At 36.7% G+C, this 22,859-nt stretch overlaps 1 protein-coding gene across 5 annotated transcripts in view; it reads left to right on the forward strand.

Moving 5' to 3' along the window:
• LOC103464488 (kazrin-like) overlaps positions 1-22,859 on the forward strand; it is a 179,471-nt gene that overhangs the window by 25,660 nt on the left and 130,952 nt on the right. For all 5 annotated transcript variants that reach the window (XR_014087564.1, XM_081607043.1, XM_081607047.1 and 2 more), the window contains exon 3: positions 8,516-8,673. Coding sequence is in view for 4 of the 5 variants with exons in the window: in XM_081607043.1 (XP_081463169.1) it covers positions 8,516-8,673 (158 nt within the window). In the remaining variant the exon portion in view is untranslated. The remainder of the gene's footprint in view (positions 1-8,515; positions 8,674-22,859) is intronic.

Here is a 22,859-nt window from a genome sequence, read left to right on the forward strand (position 1 = left end):
CAGCTCTGCTTCAGAAAAATAATTCACCCCTCCAGAAACCAAAAATGGTTCAGCAGAGGTTCAGGAAGCTTGATGAGGTCGACTCTAAAGACAAGGATCGAGAACGAGAGAGTGTGAACGAGTTCAACCCACGGAGGCATCAACTCGCTAAACCCAGAACTTAGGATCTGCTGCTGTCATGTTGGCGCCAGATACCATAACATAGATTCATGTATCCGATGGAGTTAATGCCTTTTTAACGGTTCAGTGCTGTTTTGGCAGCAGAACTGGGACCCACGCAGTATTAGGCAGGGGGTCCTAATGCTAATTATGTAAATCACCAGCATGCCACAAGAAATTTAGCTTGGACTACAAGCTTTGCAGCTTACATCCAGAAAGGAACAGAAAGTGGAGCTTAGAAACAGTAAAAGTTGATTTGCAGGACTCTAATAAAATGGCTGTGGTGTTAGAATAGAAAGGAAAAAGCCTTTATTGGCCCACAGTGGGAAAATTCAAGTGTTAAAGCAGCAAAGTGACGGGACACTGAGGTTCGTACAAAGACAAAAGTCTAAAGATATATAAGAAACAAAGTTAAAATAATGTTCAGTAATGGCTGGAAGGTTAGTTAAAGAAATCAGAGATGATTTTCTGTAGGTATTTTACAGATGTGCTGACAGGTAAACAATACTAGACTGACTGAGATTATTTGCAGACATAAAATTAGACTTAGAATTTATGAATGTAACATAAAAAAACTCTAGTCAAATTAGAGACGGGATTATTATCATCAGCCAGGCATGATCAACAGTGTTTTGAAGAGGGAGTCGACTTATGAAGAACCCATACAGAGGAGGAGGCTTATTGCCAAGAAGACAAAACTTCATCCAATTAAAGGAAGAAATGAGAGGTGGAAGATGGACAAACACAAGCAAGGAATTAGATTTTTATAACAAATATGGACACAGAAATTCAAAGGCATGGAGAGTTTCTTTGAAATGCAAAAACAAAATTGTGCTTGTTTCTTGCTGTTTGCCCAATATATATGACAAAATGAAGCTATTCAAGCTTTTGTATAAGGAAATGGTTTAAACTGAAGAGAAACTGTCTTGATGTGTTATATAGTTGTTACACAACATTGTTGGCATCAACATTATCACTATTTGTATTAATATTATTAGAGCTATTATTAGCATGTCATTGAATGTATTGCAAGAATCTGAAAGTAGAATTAAGATATACTGATATTATACTTATAATTAGGATGAGATCTTTTTGTGATGTTGCTGTAGGTTTTAATAGATTTATATACCCACCCCTTTGAAAGTTTATTTATTATATTGCTGTAAATTTAGTTATAACTTGGCACATTCAATAAAATACAAAATACAAAAATTACAAATTAAGGTAGCAGGCCGGTGTTGCGGGTCAACTGTTTTTGATTAATTGATCCCAGACGAGTGTGACTCTCTCGATTAAAAGCAGGAGTTTGGCGGCTTGCTGTTCTGGAACGCAGACGGCAGCTGACGCAGAACCAAGAGCGAAAAACGTCAGCAGTGATCCCAGTGAAGCAGTTATTGCTGCCAGTCAATCTTCCCAGGATTAGAGGTTCCCAGCAAATTGACCCAAAGCTGTGCAGTGCCAAGACAAATTACCTACCAAGTACTTTTGGTCTAGTTTCTAGTGCAAATGTCTTAGTTTTGTGATATTTCAAGTGTACTAGCTCATCAGTACATTTTCAGCAAGACAGGAACTTATTTTAAGTAAATAATTCCTTAATATTCATGAAAAAGTTCCATTTTCAGATTAATTCACTAGTAATTTAGAAAAAATGTGTTGTTAAAAGTGAAATAATCTGCCAGTGGAACTACGTAGTACTTTCATGAATATTAAGGGATTATTGACTGAAAAGTTACTTGTAAATTAGTTTGTTTTATTTCAAACTTGACTAAAATACTTCGTAAGATTTTATGTTTTTGCGCTTCAAAACCGCAAATCTGCAGCAGAATTGAAAAAAGTGAAAAATTGAGCTGTTGCAATGGTCCGGTCAAAGCCCAGAGCTCAACTTGGTTTAAATGTTGAGGATGTTTATATAAACCAACATCAGCAAGATTCATGGACTGAATAAATATTGTATGGAGGAGTAAGAAAAAACCCTCAACGGCAGACAGAAAACTAGAAGCCTTTATGAGGTGTATTTTATTTACTTTCATTTATTTTGGCTTGACTAACCACACCTCACCTGTATTTTTTAATACAAACTTTAATATCCTGTTTAAAGCGAACAGAATATTAAAAGGGAGACGAGCATTTCCTGTTCATTTTGCAATGTTTTGTTGCAGGAACTTGGTGAAAACAAAACAAATAACAGTAGGCCTGTCGCCATGTGAAATTTAGCTGGATGATAAATTGTCCAGTTATTGCGATAAATTATAATGTTGTTTTGAGACCATTTTTAATCAATCTTAATGCAATAACACATTCTCAAAGATGAATAAACTTTAAATTCTAGTGAACATTTAACACTGGACCTGGGAAACACTTTAAATATCCAGAATAAATTAACAAAACAACAAATAAAATGAATCATGAAGTGTCTATAAATTAAATTGTCCTTCAGGAAAAGGGCTAGTTTGGACCAAAGTAGACTGACGACTTTTGTTAACCAGTTTTTGGCAGAAAGGAAAATGATGAATCAGAGAAATTGTTCTATTGCTTATTCTGACAGGACTTCATAGCAGTGCCTTAATGGATTTAAGACTAAAGAGGTTTTCCCAAATTTTACACAAGACCTTTGTAATTAAGAGAGTAGCAGCTTTATCCGGCAGTCTGTTTTTCAGTGTTTTGTGAATATTTAGCTGTGAAGTGATTAAAACGTGGCTGAGTTTTCTCTCTTGGAATTGCTGTGGATTTTGACAAACTTCCTGATCCTTTCCACTGATTCTGGGCCCTTTTGGCGTTGAAAAGCATCGTGTTTGGAGCAGCTTCAAATTGCTTTGGCTGAGACGGCCTGACTGCCTAACCGAGCGGACTCCAAGTCCAACAGAAGCCGAGGATTTGGTTTTATTTGCTTTTTAGCACGGTTTCTCACAAGAGAGTTGTTTGAACTCATTTAGCTGCATCTCAGACATCTGCATGTAAAAAGACTCCAGTGATAACAATGATAACACAAAATGGGAGTGATTACTTCTCTGTGTGCAGGGACATCGTGTTATGAGAGAGTTTTGTCCTTTTTTTTTTAATATGGAGATTAAATCCTGTCTTCACAAACACTGTATCGGCTGACTGAACACCAACATGCCTCATTAGAGTCTCATTGTTGATGTTATTTTTCTGCTGTGGGTGGCAACAAGGATTGTAATGAGCTGTCTACATCTCACAGTCAGCAGCCACTGAGGGCCACCTGTGTGTAGGAGTGCGCTTCACAAAAAGTACAATATCCCTCTGATTTAAATGATTGCGTGCCATTACATCATGGTAATATTACCTTCTAACAATTAAGAAGACAGAGATGCGGGGAATGAACACATCCAAGACATATTTATACACACTGTTTCCTTTGGAAACTTTATTCTTTTAGCAAAAAGTAAATTTACAGTAAGTCTAGTAACTTGAACTTTTAAACTTGTTTTCGACTCAAAGTATCTTCCATACATCCATCCCTCTATTTTCATCCATCCATCTTTGCAGAGTCAGAGAGAATCTCCATTGGTTGTTGGGTGAGAACAAGGCTACTGAAGCATCAATGAACAATACGACAATGTGTGCTGGGACAGAAGTAAATAAAATAAAAACCTCACGTATTAAATCAAATCTTTGCTTATTTCCATCCAAATTCAGAGGCTGCATCCTTTAAAGCCTGCCTTTGAAATTAAGTCACAATATTGTCTAAATTTAAAAACCTTCCCATATGTGGTCCACAAATACATCCTCTTTTTTTTAATCAATTTGAAGAATTGGTCTGTCTTATTCTTCACAGCACAGCAAATCCCAAGATTCATTGCAGGCTGAACTTAAAATTTCAGTGTGTTAAAATCTGGTGGTACAACATGAAAAGCTGAGATCTATTATTCATAATTCAGTTTTTTGCACGTTTTTGTGTTTTCATTTGGGTTTCTATGGCTTCTGGAAACAGTCCAACTGCTAAAAACAACCCTCCCAGCTGTTTTCTGGCAATAAGTTAATGTTTTTTGGTTAATGAGTCGTGTCAAAAGCCTCTCCAATAGTCAAGTCAGAATCGGCAGGCATTCCCCGTTACCTAGCAACCCCCAGCCCCGTTACCTAGCAACCCAAGGAACTCCCCCAGACTAATAAGCTGCCCGTTCTGTACAGTTATGTAATACCACATCTGTTTGCTGCCATTTTCACAGAAACTTTCAGTTGGGGGCGTGGCCAGCAGCTCATTTGTATTTAAAGTGACAAGACGCCCTAAAACATCTCATTCTGAAAGGAGCTCAAGACGAGCAGAACTGAGCAGAATAAAATCTCATTATCTAAGAAAGATTATGTTTTGTATAACCCATACACCCAGCCTAACTTATTCAACGACGCATAATAGGTCACCTTTAAAGTGGTTGTGTTGTTAGGCTCTTATTACTCATGTATTTTAACTCTATTAAAATATATTTATTTAATTAAGTCATTTAATTAGTTAAAAAGTTTTGAATAAGTAAAAAAGAAAATCTTTTACTAGCTTTAGTCTGGGCTGTCATGATTGCTAGGCAACTAGATATACTAAGATAAAGGTGGGAATAAATCTGAAGGTTGTAGATGACACCTGTCAAACTCGAGGCCTGTGGGCCAAATCTGGCCCGCCGTAGTTTTTTATGTGGCTCTCCAGATGCCAAATTACTCCAGTTTTTCACAAATCTGTAAAATTCAAGCAAAATCAACAGATCCCCGCATTTTTTTCTGATTCTTACCGCAAATTTTTCTCAAAATTGGCCAAAAACATTAGGTTTAAGTGACTGCTGCCTTAGCCTTACTTGATGTCAAGTACGGCGATTAAGAAAAAAGTCACATTTAACATTAGCACAAATATTTCTAAATTAACACCACAAAATTTGTTATTCTGATAGCAAAAATCTACAAAAACAATCACAAAATCCTGGATGGACTGATCAGTGTGAAAAGATGTTTAAGGTTATTTCATTTTTTAGAAACACTTACTGAATGCAGAAACAAACAAATGTTTATTGGTATTTTAACAGTTTAATGGGTTATATCAATAGATCCTGGCACAACTTTAAGAACATTCAGATTTCTAATATGGACCAAGATGAAAATTAGTTTGACACCCCTGCTCATTTATTTACCTTTATAAATAATGTGTTTCTGTTCTGACCTCACTGAAACCAACACTGCAGACTAAGTAACTCAGGAGATCTCTTCAGTATGAGATAAAAAGTATTAATGTTGTTGGGAAAGGTGGTAATAACCCAGGATATCTGGGAGAATGGATTAAAAGGCTTCAAAAACAAACAAAATGAAGTGTGTAATTTTATTCACACTTTCTGTTATTTTAAAAAAATCTGCATGATGAACTTCTACTGACCAAACCCAGTCAAAACTGTCTGAACATTTGCATGAACTGGAGCAGTAACGTTCCCACGTTGGGTTCAGGGAACCGAGGCAAACAGCCATGCTTACGCTGTCGCCTGGTCTGGTTTGTTCCAGCATGATTATTAAAAGTGAAAGTGTGGAGTCGAGCATTGATCAGAGAGGATTCTGCACAAGGCTGAGGCAAACATTTGTTGCAAATGAAAAGTGCGTTTCTGACATTTTCTTTCAGGACTTTTTTGTTTGTGGTTGGATTTTGCTCGGTGATGCCGAGTGTTGACATGGGCCTATTCGTGGTTGTCATCCCAAAGTTTTCATCATAAAAAAACCACCTGTCTGTTTGTGGAAGAATGCATTCAAGATGGGAAATTGAAATGGGAGGCAGCGCCTGCTTCCTCGCTCTGACAACATGTCATTTTCAGCAGCAGCATGCCATTACCTGGAGTGTTTGGCCATCTTCTGGCTGCAGAGGTCCACCTTGTAAATGTTGAATGTGAAATGGGAATCCAGTCATCAGCTGCTGTCGTAAACAGTTTACCCCCGTGTCTTCACACCCCCTTCCTAAACCTCGCCGCCATCCTCTGATTTGATCCGCAGGATGATGCTCTCGCTGCTCGCTGCTTGTAAACATGCCTCCCTTTGCTGAGCTTCTGCAGGTTAAGAGAAGCCTGGAAGGTGCGGCCAAAAATCTTTGATCAATTCTGTGGGAAAATAAATAAATAAATCCCGACCTTGACTGTCACTGGTGACTCACATATTGCCTCAGTCACTCTGTCACTCCTGTCCAAATTCTCCTCTCAGCCTGAACAGAGCTGAGAAAAAACAAAGTAATGCCCTCAAAAAATAACACATGAATTATATGCTACATATAATTATGTACCACATATGCAAAGCACATGTTTTGCATCAGAGAAATGTGTGATTTTGAGCATTTTGATGGTTTAATGAACACATAGAATTAGCGGCGCACCGATTTATTGGCACCAATTTCCTCAACCCTTTCATACATGAATTATGAACCTTTATGTCAGGATTTATTTTGTTTTTGATTTAGTTTTTCTTAAGACATTTAAAAAAAAGGTAGGAAAAATATTGTTAAAAGTTTTTTCTGGGTGATCAGTTGTAGTTTTTTCTAAATACAAAGTTGTTATTTACATCAGTAGTTTTGTTCTTTAGGGGTTACTTGATGTCACAATATTTTTTTTACACCTCTAAGAGTCTTCTAAAGTAAAATGGAGGACTAGATGTTCCTGAGTTGCTTTTTTGTCTGTCGGCCATATTGGATTTAATAACTATTTTCTTGCACTCACAGTGGATGGCCAGTAGTTGGCAGTGTATGGTATGATGCACTAGTGTCCACTTCAGTGGTCTGTGTGCATTTATAACATAGAAATCCACAAGCAACACAAGAAAATGACTTTTAGATGGCTGTCCACTGCAGTGAACGCTGTGATTGTAAGAGTTAATTTTGGAAGATTGGAGATCGACTGATACTCACATGTGAACCCGATCTAATCCACCGATATTTACCTTGGAAATCAGCCATTGTCCTCATCTAACAGACTGGCCCACCAGGTCATTTCAGCACGTTTTCAGTAACAATAGTCAGCCCACTGCTGCCAACTCAGTGACTTTCTAACATTTCAAACAAAAAAACATTGGTATCAGCCAAAATCAGAATAGGTAGTCCAGGTTTTTTTTTAAAAAGATCGATAATCGGAAACTTTAATCGGTGCACCCCTTCATGGACTTACATGTGAATCTTAAATGGACCAACTAATAAAATGCTTTTTTGTCACATGACAGATTAAAATACTTTTACACATGAATCAATTCAATGATACCACTGATAATAGTACCACTCCTATTCACCTAATTTATTTATTAGGTTTAAAAAAAAAACAAAAACAAGAAAACAAACAGTAGGTTACAGAAAAACATGTGCATACGTGGCCAAGAACAAAACAGTTTGTTTCCTATTACTCTTCTGTTTGAAAAGGAGCAGGAAGAAGTGGACACTTATTTAATCCTGCCCCTTATCTCAGTTTAATGAAATATATCACCTGTTTAATTGCAGATCAGTGGGCAGCTCGGAGTCGGTGCTTTGCTCAAGGACACTGAGGAAAAATCTACTGTGTAAATGAATCACATTGTTGTTTGACAACTTCTGTTGTAAATAACTTATTCCTTTAATTTCTAAACTCCCAAACTACCCTAATATTGTAGATTTCATTATTAAAAGTGTTCTTTGTCAGGTTCTGTGTTGATTATTTGATTCTGGGTCTGATTTCTGTTCTTTGTTTGCCGTATTCTCGTTCTGTGATCAGATCAGCCTCGTTTCTGTTTCACTTCATTTCAGCTATTAGTGGGCGGGGCTAAAATCACTCAGATCAAGATGATTGGTCTGAGCTTAACTTAAACAATCAGGTTAGCCAATCAAATACCAGGAATTTTTATAACATTGAACAGTAACATAGCACGAATCACTAGATAATTAAATAAAAGCTGCATTGATAAATAAGTTTAAACAGACTTCTGAAAATAAATTAAAAGTTTATAATACATTTTTTTATATTTTTTGATAAAATAATTGCTTTGTATCCAGTTTTATTTATTCAATTATTGAATGATTTATTACATTTTTGGCTTCTTGGGGGATAAGTATGTCTTCTCAGCTCTGAGGGCTGCATTGTGTTAAGTCCGGAAGAAGAAAAACACAGCAGACATTATTACAGCGGCTCTAATCGTTACACAGCGGATTATATAACGGACTGAAAGTGAATTTCTAAGTCTCTGTAATTGATTGAGCCTAATAATGCCCGTCTTGTCCAAATGAGGGATTATTCTAAGGAGGAGAACAGTTGTCGTGGACGGAGGAAACGTCTCAGATCACTAAAGTCTGATCCAGAAAAGGGCAAAAGCTTGACAAGAGACACAAAGAAAGACGTTTTTTTAATGTGTATTTTTTTTTTTTTTGCAGCTGTCCAGTCTCTAAACAGCCTGAATGACCAGATCGCTCAGTTTATGGTGACCCGACCCTGCAGTCTGGCTGATGAGGAGGAGGCCTTCATCCCCGGAGAGAGGGACACCCTCAGGAAGTCCATGACCCTGATGAGACACCTGCTGATGGATGCTCAGGTAACAACGCCTTCCCTCAGTGAGAGGCAGGATAATTCAACTGGCCCTGTGAAATACACCATTCAGTTTCACAATCATGCTTTTCTTTTTGGGTAATTGACAGTTTAATGGCACAAAGTTTCTGTGGTTTAGTTTTGGCTTCTGGAACAGCGTAATGTTGATCTCTAAGTTTGTAAAAAACTAACAAATGCTACATTTGTACTGAATAATCTGGATCAGACAGAAATATACAAAAACTGTTGCTTTTTGTTTTCTGTCCACTACAACTGTCTAAGTTTGTTATTTAAAATCAATGTAAATATAAATTATTTTACTTGTCTCCCCAGAATAATTTAGATTTTTGAGTTCGCTGTAAGATCTGCTAAAATAAGTCAAAATACTAATTTAAAAATGCTTCAATCCTATAACAATACAAGATTAGTTGCTCTTTGTGTCACAAAATAATTTTCCACTGGTGGTAATTTTAACAAAAGAGGAGAAAATGACTAAACTAAAATAAGAGTCCCATTATTAGAAACTAATTTTTCTTTGCTATTTAAGTTACAAAAAGAAGCACCAATGTTTCTTTTTAATTTTAGCTTTGTTTACATCATCGACCTGTTAATCAATAAATCTAGAAAAGGGATTAATTGTCCCAAAGTGTTTTATAATTTAATCACCACTTGCTGATTTAGAAACACTTTTCTTAACAAAAACTCGTCATGATTCAGTCCTCAAATCTTTGGAGAGCCCCGGATCTTACTCAAAGATTTCTGTGAGAAGTTATTCTTTTTTTTTTTTTAAGCTGCTAAGTTTGTGTCTGAAGGAAGGAGAGTTGTGATAAAAAATAGTCACAAATAGTTTTGTCTGCTGGACTTGATTCATCTTTTACATCCACATAAATTTAGTGTGAAAATGAAGCAAAGAAAACTAAAAATAATGTGAGTAGTTTGTGATTTGTTTTATCTTTCTTTACAAAAAAGCTGAAAGTTATTCAAAAACAGGTGGAATTGACAACAAATCTAATAAGAAAGCTCCGAGTTTTGTTTATACCTTTATGTCACATTTTGTATTTTAGAAGTTACTTGTATTAATTTGTAGGAAAGTTTCCAAAGAGCTGAGGGAAAACGTTAACAGAACAAGCTTTTCCATATGTTTTCACACTTTCTCTAAAGGTTTTCTTAGCAACATCTTCTTTGGACTGAACTAAGAGTCATTCTTCATTTCTCACAGTAAAGTCGGCCCAGCTCTGTGAGAACTTTACCAATCTGAGGGAAGCGATAAACAATTCGCCGCTGAACTTTGAAAAGTTAGTTTTTAATTCTCTTCTTGGCTGCCTGCTCTCTGTTCGCAGCTACTTTAATAGTCTTACATATTGAACAGGAATAATCTTTTGAGCTTAAAGAAGGAATCCTTTCCAAAGTAATAACTTTTTTCTCTCTGTCTCCGCCTGCTGAGGAATGCTGCTTTTATGGATAATAAATAATCAACTTTCTCTGTTAGCACCTTTAAAATACAAGTGCAACTCGAATTGTTCTGCAGAGCAAAGGCAAGACGCATAAATAAAGATCTAAAGGATAAAGAGGACAAAACATAAATGCAGAAGCAGTTTGCAAAAAGCAGTGGGTACCCAGTTGGTGCCTTACATAGTGTACCAGAAGCAATAAAAGTAAAAATTATATAATATAAAAGTAAACATAAAATGTAAAGCAAAAAACTTGTAAAAGTTGGTAAGATTTTTTTTGCTTGAATGCAGAGGGAATGGAGAGGAGCCTTGGCTTCATCCTGTTCATGTTTATGTAAATTATTGGTTTGTAAAGTAATACAGAAACAGAAAATCTTTATTTAGAGATTTATAGGTAGTTAATATTATATATACAAGTCTGGAAAAACTAAGAGCCACCTGCAGTGAACCTCATTGAAAACCTCCTGGGTTTTCCACCAAATTTTAATGTTTTATCTTCCTGATTTAAAACATCAGTATTGTTGTTTCTAAATTAACATGAACTTGTTTTCTTTGCATTATTTGAGATCTGAAATCTCTGCATCTTTTTTTATTATTTAAATAAAATACAAAAATTTAAATAAATACAAAATTTCTTCTATCATTTAAATAAATACAAAATTTTTGCTTGTTTTTTCAGTCATGTTGTCAGTAGTTCATAGAATAAAATAACAATGTTCATCAACAGATAGCTATGAAAAGTAAAACCGGAGAAAATGATCTCTTAATTTTTTCCAGAGCTGTATATTTATAAAAATAAATAAAAATAAATCAAGTAAAAGAAGAACACAGCTATAACAAAGCATATAAACAATTATTCCAATGTTTAGAAAAAGCTTGAAGTACATCGTTGCTAGTGTAGCAGCTGTTAGAGCTCTTATTATTAAGTTGTTTGATAAATCCAAGCGGTACATAAATTCATACATGAAATTCCTCAGCAAAGCATGAAAAGTTGGACAAACATTAGACTTGCAGACGTCCAACGAGGAAGTCTGAGGAGGATATTTTGTTTTCTTTTTGTAACGTTGTTAATAACTTATTCTGAATCTGATTTCTATTCTTTCACCCAATAATTGTTGATTCCACAGACAACAAACCAGGAAGATAAAATTCCCTCTTCTCCCCTTCTTGACGAGAAAATTCTGAAAAACACAAATCTAGTCAAATCCGTAATCTAGTTTTTCTCTCAGAGCAGAAAATTGTGCAAAACCAGCGAAACCAGTGTTGCTGTTGCACTGTGGGAACAATCAGGGACGTCTGCGTTCATGTTAAAATGACCCGGCGCTTGACTTTCTCAGCCAAAAATTAAAAAAATGTCACACTTCAACAATTGACTCACCTGCTTTTTTGCCCTCAAACCTTCCACCATGGTGGACATTGGCTAAATGCAATAAATGTGCACCTATTTGTCTAGATAGAGCAGCGGTAGGGGAGAAAAACACTCACTCAGATATGTATATGTAACTGCAGATCATTGTGAACAGAAAATGTAGCTTTTCACATTAATTCACGATCATGTCAAAGTAGAAATTAACCAGCCGAGTGGAAACGTGTAATTACAACCACTGCAGTTTAAAATGTGAACAAAATGTTTGTCAGAGCTGTTTGTGCTCTCTTTTGTTTAGTTTTGACACCAATCACATGTAAACTGCAGGGTCTGAATGGTCCTGCTTCCTGGAATGAAAAGGCACATTTTGTAGGCCTGTTGGCCATTTCAGCCACATTTTTCATCTGCTAATTTAATACGTTGGAAACATTTCAGTCTTCTGCACAAAAGCAGACATCGTCATGCTCTGCAGTCTTATTTCAGCGTCTGAAAAGCCATTAAAACAAGCAGTTCTGAATATCTGCAGCTCGTTTATGCAGCAAAAAATACAATATATGAGACCCACTTAAAAATAAAACTGAAAAAGTGACTTTATGATCCACACTTAACATGCAACTCAAGTTTCAATCTCTTTAAAAATAAGATTAATTGGTTTTCTGAAGCAATATAAAACCCCAAACTAAAGAGACTGGAGCTACCAAGCAGCCGTTAATCTAAAATACAGAACATTTTGGAGGTATCCACACTAGTAAAGCTGCTTTTTACGATTAAAACAAGTTATTTTGTTTCAAAACATTTCATTGCTGCTAATGAGTGAAATTTATGTCGTCTTTTTATTATCGTGGTGTTTAGGGATTGGTGCGTCCTGTTGGCATCAAAGTGAATATGCTACACTAAAAAAGGAGAATGGAGCTCCAAGTTTTAAAAAACTTGAGTTAATTTGTCACATGTGAGCAAATTAAGTTACTTAATTGAAGTTTGTTTAATTGACAACTTAATAAACTGAACTTGATTTGATTATTTGAAACAAATTAAGTAATTGTTTTAAAGTTAAATCACCTGTCAAATTTTTATTTATTGTTGGTGAACACTGGATTGGCCTAATCAAAGTCCAAAATTTAAGAGTTGTGGAAACACTTGCAAACTGAAGCTTTCTGTTAAATCTGAATGATGTTTTGTAAAGAGGAAAGGGCAAAATGTGTTTCCAAGGTGAAAAATGTGTAAACCTGGTTTAGAGCTGTAGCAAACGTTGGCTATACAACGTCTTGACTGAGTTGGACTAAATACTCATTTTTAAATTTCTATTTGTTACAAAAACCATGAATCAGTTTACTTTTACTTCACTGAGGTGAGTTCATCTCTGCACGTTAAAGTTTGTTATTATGAGGTGACAGAATTTGACGGAAAGGTCAAGAGGTATGAATGCTTTTGCAGCTTTTTCCATTTGGTTTATTATTGATTGCAAGAGAAAATCCAGGCAGAATGAAGAACATTTATGAATTACTGAATGTTTCTGAAGAATATGTGACTCTGTGAACTCAGCTACCGGCATCATGACCTCCTCACACTGACTGAGTAGTTTTAAATTTGCAGTTTTTAGTGTTTTTCTTCACAGAAGAGTCTAAATTGCTCTTAGGTGTGAGTTTGAACTGTGATGGATTGGCGACCTGCCTCGCTTTCCGCCTGGAGATAGGTCAACATAGCAGACTAAAAACATCTCTGTGCAGCGCCACAAGGAATGATTTCTCCTTTTACACCTTTTTATTTCACTTATAAAGTTATTTATTTGTGCATTAAGGCATATAAACCCTTTCATTCATTCATTCAGTTGAAATATTGATTGAAGTGTCCCTCCGTTCTCCCCGCCACAGATGAGATTGTAATCGATCAGTGAGGAGTGACTCTCATTTGTCACTTTATTTTAACTTCCTTCTACTTTTTGATGAATGCTAAATTAATCCCGACACACTGATTCAATTGTACGAGCACCGTCGGCGTCGTGGATGATGGATGTCGAGCTCTGCCCTCGTCCTCCTGGAGATATTTTCTCAGACGCAGTGTCATTGATTAAAGGGAAGGTAATTCAGCAAAAGGCCATTGCTTTCACCTCCGCTCAGAGGTGAAAGATTATTAGCCTGCAGTCTGTTCTTCCTGTTAGCTGGGAATATCCGTGGCATTGGGAGGAGCGCGGATTATCTTACCAAGAAGTTGTACTTGTTGTGAAAAATAAAGCACAGTGCTCAGATTGACAGATTACTCTGCCTGTTGGGTTTGTTTGTGTCGGGTTGTACACCTACAGCTTTAGCTTGTTTCCTGTTTTTCACTTCGACGGGGCGACAAACGGCCGGCTCTTTCAGCTGGAGGCTTATCACTCTGAACTGACAGGAGAAAAACTATTATAATGAGGTTCTGACATTTATCTGCTGTAAGCTCAGTAACATTTACAAATGACAGAACTAGTACAATGTCCCAAAATACACATTATGTAATAAATATGCTGATTTTTTTTTTATCTGCTCCTCTTCTTATGGACATAACCACCCAATGAATCAATGAGTGATAAAGAATAATTTCTGTTATCCAAAGTCAAAGTGTGTTGTGTATTCATTCTGAAGCATCTGTTTTTTATTTTAATAATAACTAGACAACAGTCATGATTGGTTTTAATTTTAAAAGATACTCTGTTAAGTTATCCAACGGACTTTGATTTAATTTGTCAAATTTTCATCACTACCTGCATGAGTAACCCTTCTATGTTCGACTTGGGCTTCAGGTTCACTGTATTTATTCCAACAAAAGAGGAAATAAAGTTGGTGGTTGACATCAGTTCAGCAGCTTCTGTCCCAACACATTAAATAAGATACAATAAATAACCCAAAGCAAAGTACAAAGCAATGGCTTCCATGAGCAGCTAGCAACAGTTAGCAGCAGTCAACAATTGTAAAATTAAACATAACTAAAATGGAGAACATTAATGAAACGTATACAAAGCATAGCAAAATTACTCATGAAACACTGTATATGATTAAATTTGTCTAAAATATATGTTAAAACATATTTGTAAAGAAAACACAGCGCTGATCCTAATAAATACCACAGTTGCCAACGGCAACAGAAAAAAGGGGGAGGAGCTTCCAGTTACTGGTAACTATGGTAACCACCAACTGCCAAGAGCAGAGCAACAGAACTTAAAACACCAATAAATTCAGACAATACCAATAAATGTCTGAAGAAACAACTTGTTGACTAAACAAAATAAATTCAAAGAGTAAATAATAGGAAATTTGTTCAACTCCACAGGTCTCTTCCTGATATTTTGGTGGATTTGTTTTGACTTTCCCATCGTGTAAAACAAGAAAGCAGTCCAAAGGCGATTCTCCAATTAACTCCAACGTATCAGTTAACCTATCAGAAATTTAAACGGCATCAATATCTGGGTTTTCCCTCGTTGTTTGACGAGACAGTAATCATTCTGTATGTAAACTTTATTGTATACATACATTATTGTGGCATGTAAATAAAATGTAAATAATTCTGGTAACTCTGACTTAAAACAAGAGAAGTTTGATCTATATTATATCTATTACATGTAAACTTATGGTTTCACTGGTAAACAACTGAAAAAGGTTCTCCAGATGACCCTGATTGTCCTGCTGTAATCTCCAGATGTAATCATTCACAGATTCTTGTTTGAGCGATCTGCAGCAGCCTGCCAGTCATCAACGATTATAATGCGGCCAAATTATGAATCAGATTTCTTTGTTCTGCACATTTGAAGGGGTCAAAGTCAAGTGCAGCGGCGTCCCGTGTAGAGGAGCGGCTCTCGTCATGGAGAGGGGACTGCATCCATGAAGAGTCATGTTTCTGCTGTCAGATGGAATATGAAATTAGATCCTCCACTCTTTTTACATCTGCGCTCTCAGTTGAAGTGCCAGCAGTCCAGTTCGCAGCATCCAGCGTTTTGTGGTGCAAATTGCTTGTGGAGACTTTGTTGATGAACCATGGATTATGTAGATGATCTGACAGATTCCTGATACTGCATCTTAAAGAAATGATCAGATTATCACCGATGTGTCCACTACAATGCTGAAATTTAATTGTAAATGCCCTCTTTCTGAATGCTGTCCTCGACTTGATTGCCTCATTCGTCATGTGCACAGATGAATTATGCATGTGCTCGTTGCTATGCTCGGGTGAATAATCAAATGGTTTTCTGTGGGTGTGGAAGCTGTGAAACGGCGAACACTGGACCTCATTTGGTGCTTTTGTGAAAGTCAGAAAAGCTCAGACAGTGACGTGACAAGGGGCTGACAGCAGAGACTCTGCCCAGGTGATGATTTGGAGTCATCTTTGCAGCGTGCGCAGCCGACCAGCTCAGACAGAACAGCCAGTTATAAGGGTCAGCAAACACATTTACAAAACTCGCTCCGCGTGCCGCGCTACAAAAAGCTTCGCCGCTCGTTTCAGGGGATTTTATGAAATCTAGAAAGGATCCTGCTGAAGAACTTCTCGTGCTTTTTGCTGTTAGAGCTTTTGCGTTATCTCCTCCAACAGCTTCAGTCGATGTGAATGAAAAGGCACCAAAAAGAGCGTAGAGGAAACTCTTCACACAATGAATTAATTAGCAGTTACTCATTTCCAAAGGGCATACTGTGATCACAGCTGAAGCCGCTCCGCAGCCTTGGCAGCTCGAGCAACAACATCTATTTACTGCAACCATTCAGTGACTGTCCTCGCTTGTTGATAAACTAATTATATTCAAATGAATCATGGACAGAAATTCATCAGGCAACACGTGACCTGCAGCTACTCTACACTTTACAAAAACAAAACCTGACCAAGTGCATTTCGTCTGGTTTATAATAAAAGTATCTTTCTACACTGGAAATGAGACAAAAAAAAAACTTACTAGAAACTTTTCAGCAAGACATAAAGTGTAAATCATTTAATCAACATTTAGTTGTGTCTACTATCTTCTACTCTTTAAGTAAATGTAGCCAGTTTTAGATTTTGAACCTAAATGTGACTTTGTGAAAGATAAACTTACAGCAGTAAGTTGTGTTAACTCTTATTAATTTTGTTGAATAAACTAGAGTTTTTGTGTTAAGGAAAATATTTAGTTTAAAGCTTGAAGATAATGTCCTGTTCACACTAAATGTTTTTAGCAGAATTTATTGTGACGTTTTATAGAATTCATTATCAGATCAGAAATTTTGTTCATGCAATTGGAAACAAGAATTTAAATTATTCTTGTTTCAAGTATTGAAACAAGAATAAAATTGTTGCCAATTTTTGAGAAAAATCTGAAATAAATAATTATTAGCGCAAAAAAGTGCGGGGATTTGTTGATTTAACGTGAATTTCCACGATACTTCTCAAGAAGCTGGAGGGACTAGTTGATATAATTTGGGAGTAGACAGATAAAAACTGCATTGATTTAATTGATAACATAATATTTAAGCACACAGTGTTTAGTCTAGAACTGAAAGGTCCACATAAAAAGCTACGGCGTGCCAGATTTGGCCCGTGGGCCTCGAGTTTGACAATAATGAGAGCTGCAGAAATAAACTCAGTAAAAGTTGAACTGGGGTTTATTGTGTGCAGCTTTTCAAGAGGCTCAAACCAAATATACTACTTTTGATTCACATTCCTATAAATGTGAATCAAGCTAAAGTAATATTTAGCTTGCGGCTAAGCAGAACCATCTGGAGAAACGGGCCAAATTGTATTAGTTTAATGAATCTTCTTTTAATCATATAGGAAACATCACAGAATTCAAGTCAAGTGTAAAAAGTTGTGCTTTTAGATGCATTAACTAATTACATTACATATGACGGTTAAATATTCTTTACTGAGTTTTAAATGAACTGTGATAATACAGAGGATTAGACAGATGAAAACTAACACCTGGAGACATTTCTCCATCTCAGCAGTGAGACTCCAGCTGCAGGGTGGGCACGTCTTCTTTTTTCTTAAACTTTTTATTGACTTGCCAAATATCTCTGGAGCTAAATGAGCTCAGAGACGGAAAGGTAGAATTAATGATCCAAAAAGTGAAAATTTGGGTTCTGCAGCACTTGAGAAAATGCATCTTTTCAGATCTCATACCTAATGATCTGATAAGCTATTGACACACCAGCAGAGAGACAGAGGAAGATAAACGAGCAGATAAAATACAAAAAAGAGAGATTGCAGCAGAACTGTAGCCTCTTCTTGGAATCAATCTAATTCCAGTTTTTTTTCCTGAGTGTGACTGCCTGCAGGAAAACCATCTGATCACTTACAGGATCCCCTTCATGTGAGGCCGTCTTTGTTCTGAAATCTATCTTTCTGTCTCTGAGAACAACGGAACAGTTATTAAGGGAGCATGTTGGAGAAAAACCACTGCTTTCATCTCGTTCCTCGTTCACAGCCTTTATGTCCCTGCCTATATGAAAATCACTCCACCTCTAATCTTTTACATCTTCTTTCCACTGTTACATCCATTATGCTGTCGGAGCGGGCGGCGCTTCAAAGAGAAGGAGTTTCTCCTTTTTACTAGCAAGTCTGTCAAACCCTCCGCGTTGCTTTGCGCCCAGAAACACCATAGAAACAGGAAAGATTCACATGCAATGTGCATAAGAGGTGGAAGACAGTGGAGATCTTAATCTCTGAAAAATCATTCAAAAGCACAACGCAATATTTATTTTAATCCCAGAGTCATTAATGGATTCATAGACGCATCATTTCTCATAAAGCGAGAAATGAGGCTGACATGATTTACTTCTGATGCAGGAAAAATCCTTGTCATCAAGTGTAATATGAACAAAAATGAAAAAACATCATTCTGACGTTTTTACATTAAAGTCAACAAAGACAGCCAAAAGTGGATTAATGTAGATGTTATCAGAGCTATGTTATCATAATTAGCTTAGCTACACACTACTGTTTGCCTCCTTTTCACTAGCATTTAATGAATTCAGGAAAAAAATACCGACATATTCATGTATTGAATGTGTTCCCTGTGCCTTTTACCACTTAACAGATGAGTGAGTGAGCAGAAGCTCTAACCCACGTCCCTCCTGATCCGTCCTCTCCTGAGTGAAATTAAAGCTGCAGTATGTAACTTTTATATAAAAAATTTTTTCACATATTTTTTAAAACTGCCATTATGTTGTGACCGTATGGTATGAGAGGCAATCTGTTAAAAATCTATTTCCTCTGCTTTCTCCCAGCGCTAGAAACAAACAGTCAGAGGCAGGAGAGTTTTAGTGCTGTCAATCACAATCTCATGTGGTGCTGCTCATCCTTCCTCCTCCTTGATTTGTGCCGTGCTGCAGCTAGCATAGCACAGAGCTGTGCAGGTTCAAACTGTGAATGCTCAGTTTAGTTAGCATAACTACCAATGACGGCAGATAAACGGTTTCTTGTAATGATAAGTTGTTTCTCCACCATTAGCACATTTAGCAGTGAGTGAATGAGGCTAATTGACAGTGATAAGACCCTCCTCCTGTCCTACTGGTTCTGATTGGTTGTTTTGGTCAGAACGGTGCATTACTTTAACCAGTAATAGTAATTCAGGAAGGAGATGGAAGAGATTGATAGTTTTCACAGATTATCTGTCTCATAACAAACTGCTACGACATTGTGGCAGCTTTAACAAATATGGAGAAAACATATTTTTTATTAAAGTTATGTACTGCAGCTTGAATAAAATGCAACTACTGTACTAACATTTTTGAGAAGTCTGGATTGGGGAGAGACATTTCAGTATCTAAAACTAATAAAAAAAATTAAACAACCTACTTGCATACTGGATGTGGACTGTTGGATGTTAAATTCATGAGCAGTAAATATTGTACTAATTATCAGTATTGAACCAACGAAAGCAAGGCAGATGCAAGCCTTTAAAATTGTGATGCTTTTTATGGGTCAAAAAATTGTAACAGCAGCTGCGCAGGGGGGGCACAAACACATTTTTTGTCAGGAGGCCCACAGTTCCTGGCGGCGCCCCTGGCTATGAATCTCCTCTGGATTTTTAATCAAAAGCTGCAATCATGTTGTTCCCTATTTTTGTGTCTGTTTTTTTTTATTATTGATTATGCAGGTTTAAAAGGGAAGAAATTAAGGAGATTTTGTGGAACATTAAGTCGTCTCATGTGTATAAATCGCTTTTGATGCTACTTTAGTGAAACGTTTATTTGTGCTGAAATCAGTGGAGTTCACACAGTTCTGCTGCTTCATTACGTCACTTTTCTGTGACGTCATTAGTTGCGTTTCCATTACAAAGGAGCGTAAAACCTTTTTGATAGTCTGCTAATGTTGAACAAACATGGACAGGTCTGTCCAGGCTTAAGTCATTAGGAACTATGTCGGCAACAGATGTAAACACAAAATACAGCTCTGGAAGAAACTAAGAGCCCACTGCACTGAAAACCTCCCTGTTTTTCCACCAAATGTTGATTTCTGAACTCTTCCTGAGTTAAAACATTGGTGTTGTTGTTCCTGAATGAATATTAACTTTTTTTTTTTTTTACTTTATTTTAGGTCTGAAAACGCTGCATCTTTTTCATTATTGTGACCATTTCTCATTTTCTGCAAATAAAAACGACATTTTTGCTTGTAATTTCAGAGACATGTTGTCAGTAGAACAATGATCATTTTACCCAAACATATAAAAGGTAAAATCAGAGAAACTGATCATTTTAAGTGGTTTCTTAATTTTTTCGAGAGCTGTATGTTTCAGCCATGACAGCTCATCATCTGCTGTCAGAGGACATAAAAACTCAAGTTTTATCAAAAAACATGAGTTTGTGTTTCCATCAAATGAATTTAATGTTTTAAATCCAACTTGCCCACTTTTATGGTCAAACATACTTTCTGGTTTGTTTGTTTCTTTCTTCATATTAAAGGCTGAAGTGACCACATGAAAATAATTTGAGCGTTGTTATCCAAATTAATCAGAGTGAAAAATGCTGCATAACTCTCTTAAGCTGAATGAAGCATCTGCTTATGAAAACATTATTATTGGATCAATGCTGAAATATTTGAGTCACAGATGTGTTATTTCTACAGCATGTGTTTTTTTCTGTTGAACTCAAAGGAAGCTGCTGAAGTGTGAGCTTCCTATTGACAGGGAATATGATCAGTTAAGTTTCAATCAATCAAGTTTATTTCAGCATCACTGCAGTTCAAAATGGCCATGAAAACATGAAAACTTCATGAAGACAGTCAACCAGTAACATTTTGTCAAGTGGCTTTCATTAATACACATTAAATAGGTTTGTCAATGTTCCAGTTATTATGGTTCAAATTCAGCTATCAGTAGATGGGATTTTAGTCTTGCTTCAGTGTTTCAGTTTTTTGCAGTTTTCTAGAAGTTTGTTCCAGATTCGTGGTGCATAGAAGCTGGCTGAGGTGTAACGTTTGCTTTCAGCAGTGCTGAATTTAAAAACTCTTTCGTTCATAGATACTTTCAGCTAGAAAACTCTTTCATTACATTATCTCCAGCTGTTCTAATGTTGGTTTTCATCTTGATGCTTTTCTTATAATTACCGTCTGAAGTGTTATCGTTATTAATCTGTGAAGGGTGCTTTAAAAATGGACCATTTACTTAATCTGGTTGTTTACTCAGTAGTTCAAGTGTTGCTTGACTCTTTACCTTTGCACACAATGATCCCTCATTATGTGAATCATATGCTCTCTCAGCTCAGATTTGGAGAATAAGAGCTTTTCTGTGGAGGATGAATTCATAATCTATCATCCGTTTCTGCAGCTTGTTTGGGGCTCACACATTTCTAAGGGAACTCTGAGCCGATCCAGATCACTACACACATCTTTCTGCGGATCAAAGGTGTTCACCTCAATTTCAGACGGTGATCGGGTAAAATGAAAGAGCCCACGTCTCTGTCAATCTCCTGTTGAGTGACAGACGGCGTCTCTGTGCTTTTTGCTGCCTTGTCTTCTGGAGTTGTTTGTGTCTGGCGCAGACGGGGAAACGTCCAGGATTGACGTGTTCATGCAGGAGATTGACAGTGACTGTGGAGGGAGGGATTCGTATCATCCGTGTGTTTCTCTGCCAGCAGGAAGCGTAAAGTTCCTGGAGAGTTTTTTCTGTCTTTGAGTTCATTCTGTTTGGACTCATTCAGATACCAGCTGATCTGTTGACCCTTTGCAGCAGCATCACTTCGAGACGCCATGATGGACGTCGGAAGTGAGGGACGGGAGTATTGAACGGAGCGACTGAAATTATTTTCCAAAGTTGTTTTTCCCAGTTTACTCATGGCTGATTTATCTGTGAACGTAACAAACCTGGTTGTGGCCCACAGACGGCGGTATTTATAAAAGTTTGAAACGGCTAGCTTAGAAACCGGCCCGTTCTTCATCCCTCTGATGTGTTGATCAAATTGCAGACTTTGAATGAATTCACACTACATGATTTATATCACTAACAGCGTTTCCATTTACACCTTAGCAGGATTAAAAACATACAAAAAACGAGATGCTAACCAGTTTTTTCCATACATGTTACACTCTAAAAAGTGTATTTGAGCTGTAGTTCATGTTATGGACTTATTTAATCTCACTTGATTCTTTTGGTTCAGTGTTGAATTAACTTAAAAGTTACAAATTGTCAAATTGCTTTGACTTGAAAACAGTTCAGTTCTGCATGTCTTCCCTCTCTGTCATTACTCACTTTTCTGTCTAACTCTCTCAAATAAAGGCCATCTGAGCCAAAAAAAAAACCTTTAAAAAGATCCTTTATTAGCTCACTTCTTTTTCATGTAAACTCAATGATTTGAGTAAAACTAACTTAAATTTGTCAAGCTTAACTTAATAACTTAAGTTGGATAAACTTACTTGAATTATTCGTTACCAATGGAAGCAATTCAATCAAGTTGGTTCAACTTTCTTGTTTCATATGCTAGGCTACATGATGGTATTGTCTCCATGGTTACTAACGGTTAGACGCCTACCTTCTCCATTATGCCACATTGATGTCTTTCTAATCATATTTACGTATAAAGTATATAAACGTTAATTTCCTTACCTTGTAAAAAGTGTTGGCTGCAAATCCGGGGTTACACCGGGGGCTGACAGTCATATGACTGATGTTTGCTATCAATCTTAAATCATTAAAAGTTATAAAATAAAATGACAAGTTTGGTTTCTATCCTTGTCTATTTGTGCAGCCGACCTCGCAGCATCCTATGACCATTTTTAACGTGAAGTCAACTAAATAAAAGCGATGTTAGGTTACAGATGTCTGTTTTTAGCCCAGCGTTAAAGGAACGCCTTGGTTGACGTCCATCATGGCGGAGTGGGCGGAGCTCTGGATGTCACGTACAAATGATCGATTGGTTGTTAAGATCTCAGTCGCCTTTGGACTGAAGCATC

This window comes from Poecilia reticulata, chromosome 5 (genome assembly GCF_904066995.2).
Source record: "Poecilia reticulata chromosome 5, P_reticulata-male-v2, whole genome shotgun sequence".
In the NCBI taxonomy this organism is placed as follows: domain Eukaryota; kingdom Metazoa; phylum Chordata; class Actinopteri; order Cyprinodontiformes; family Poeciliidae; genus Poecilia; species Poecilia reticulata.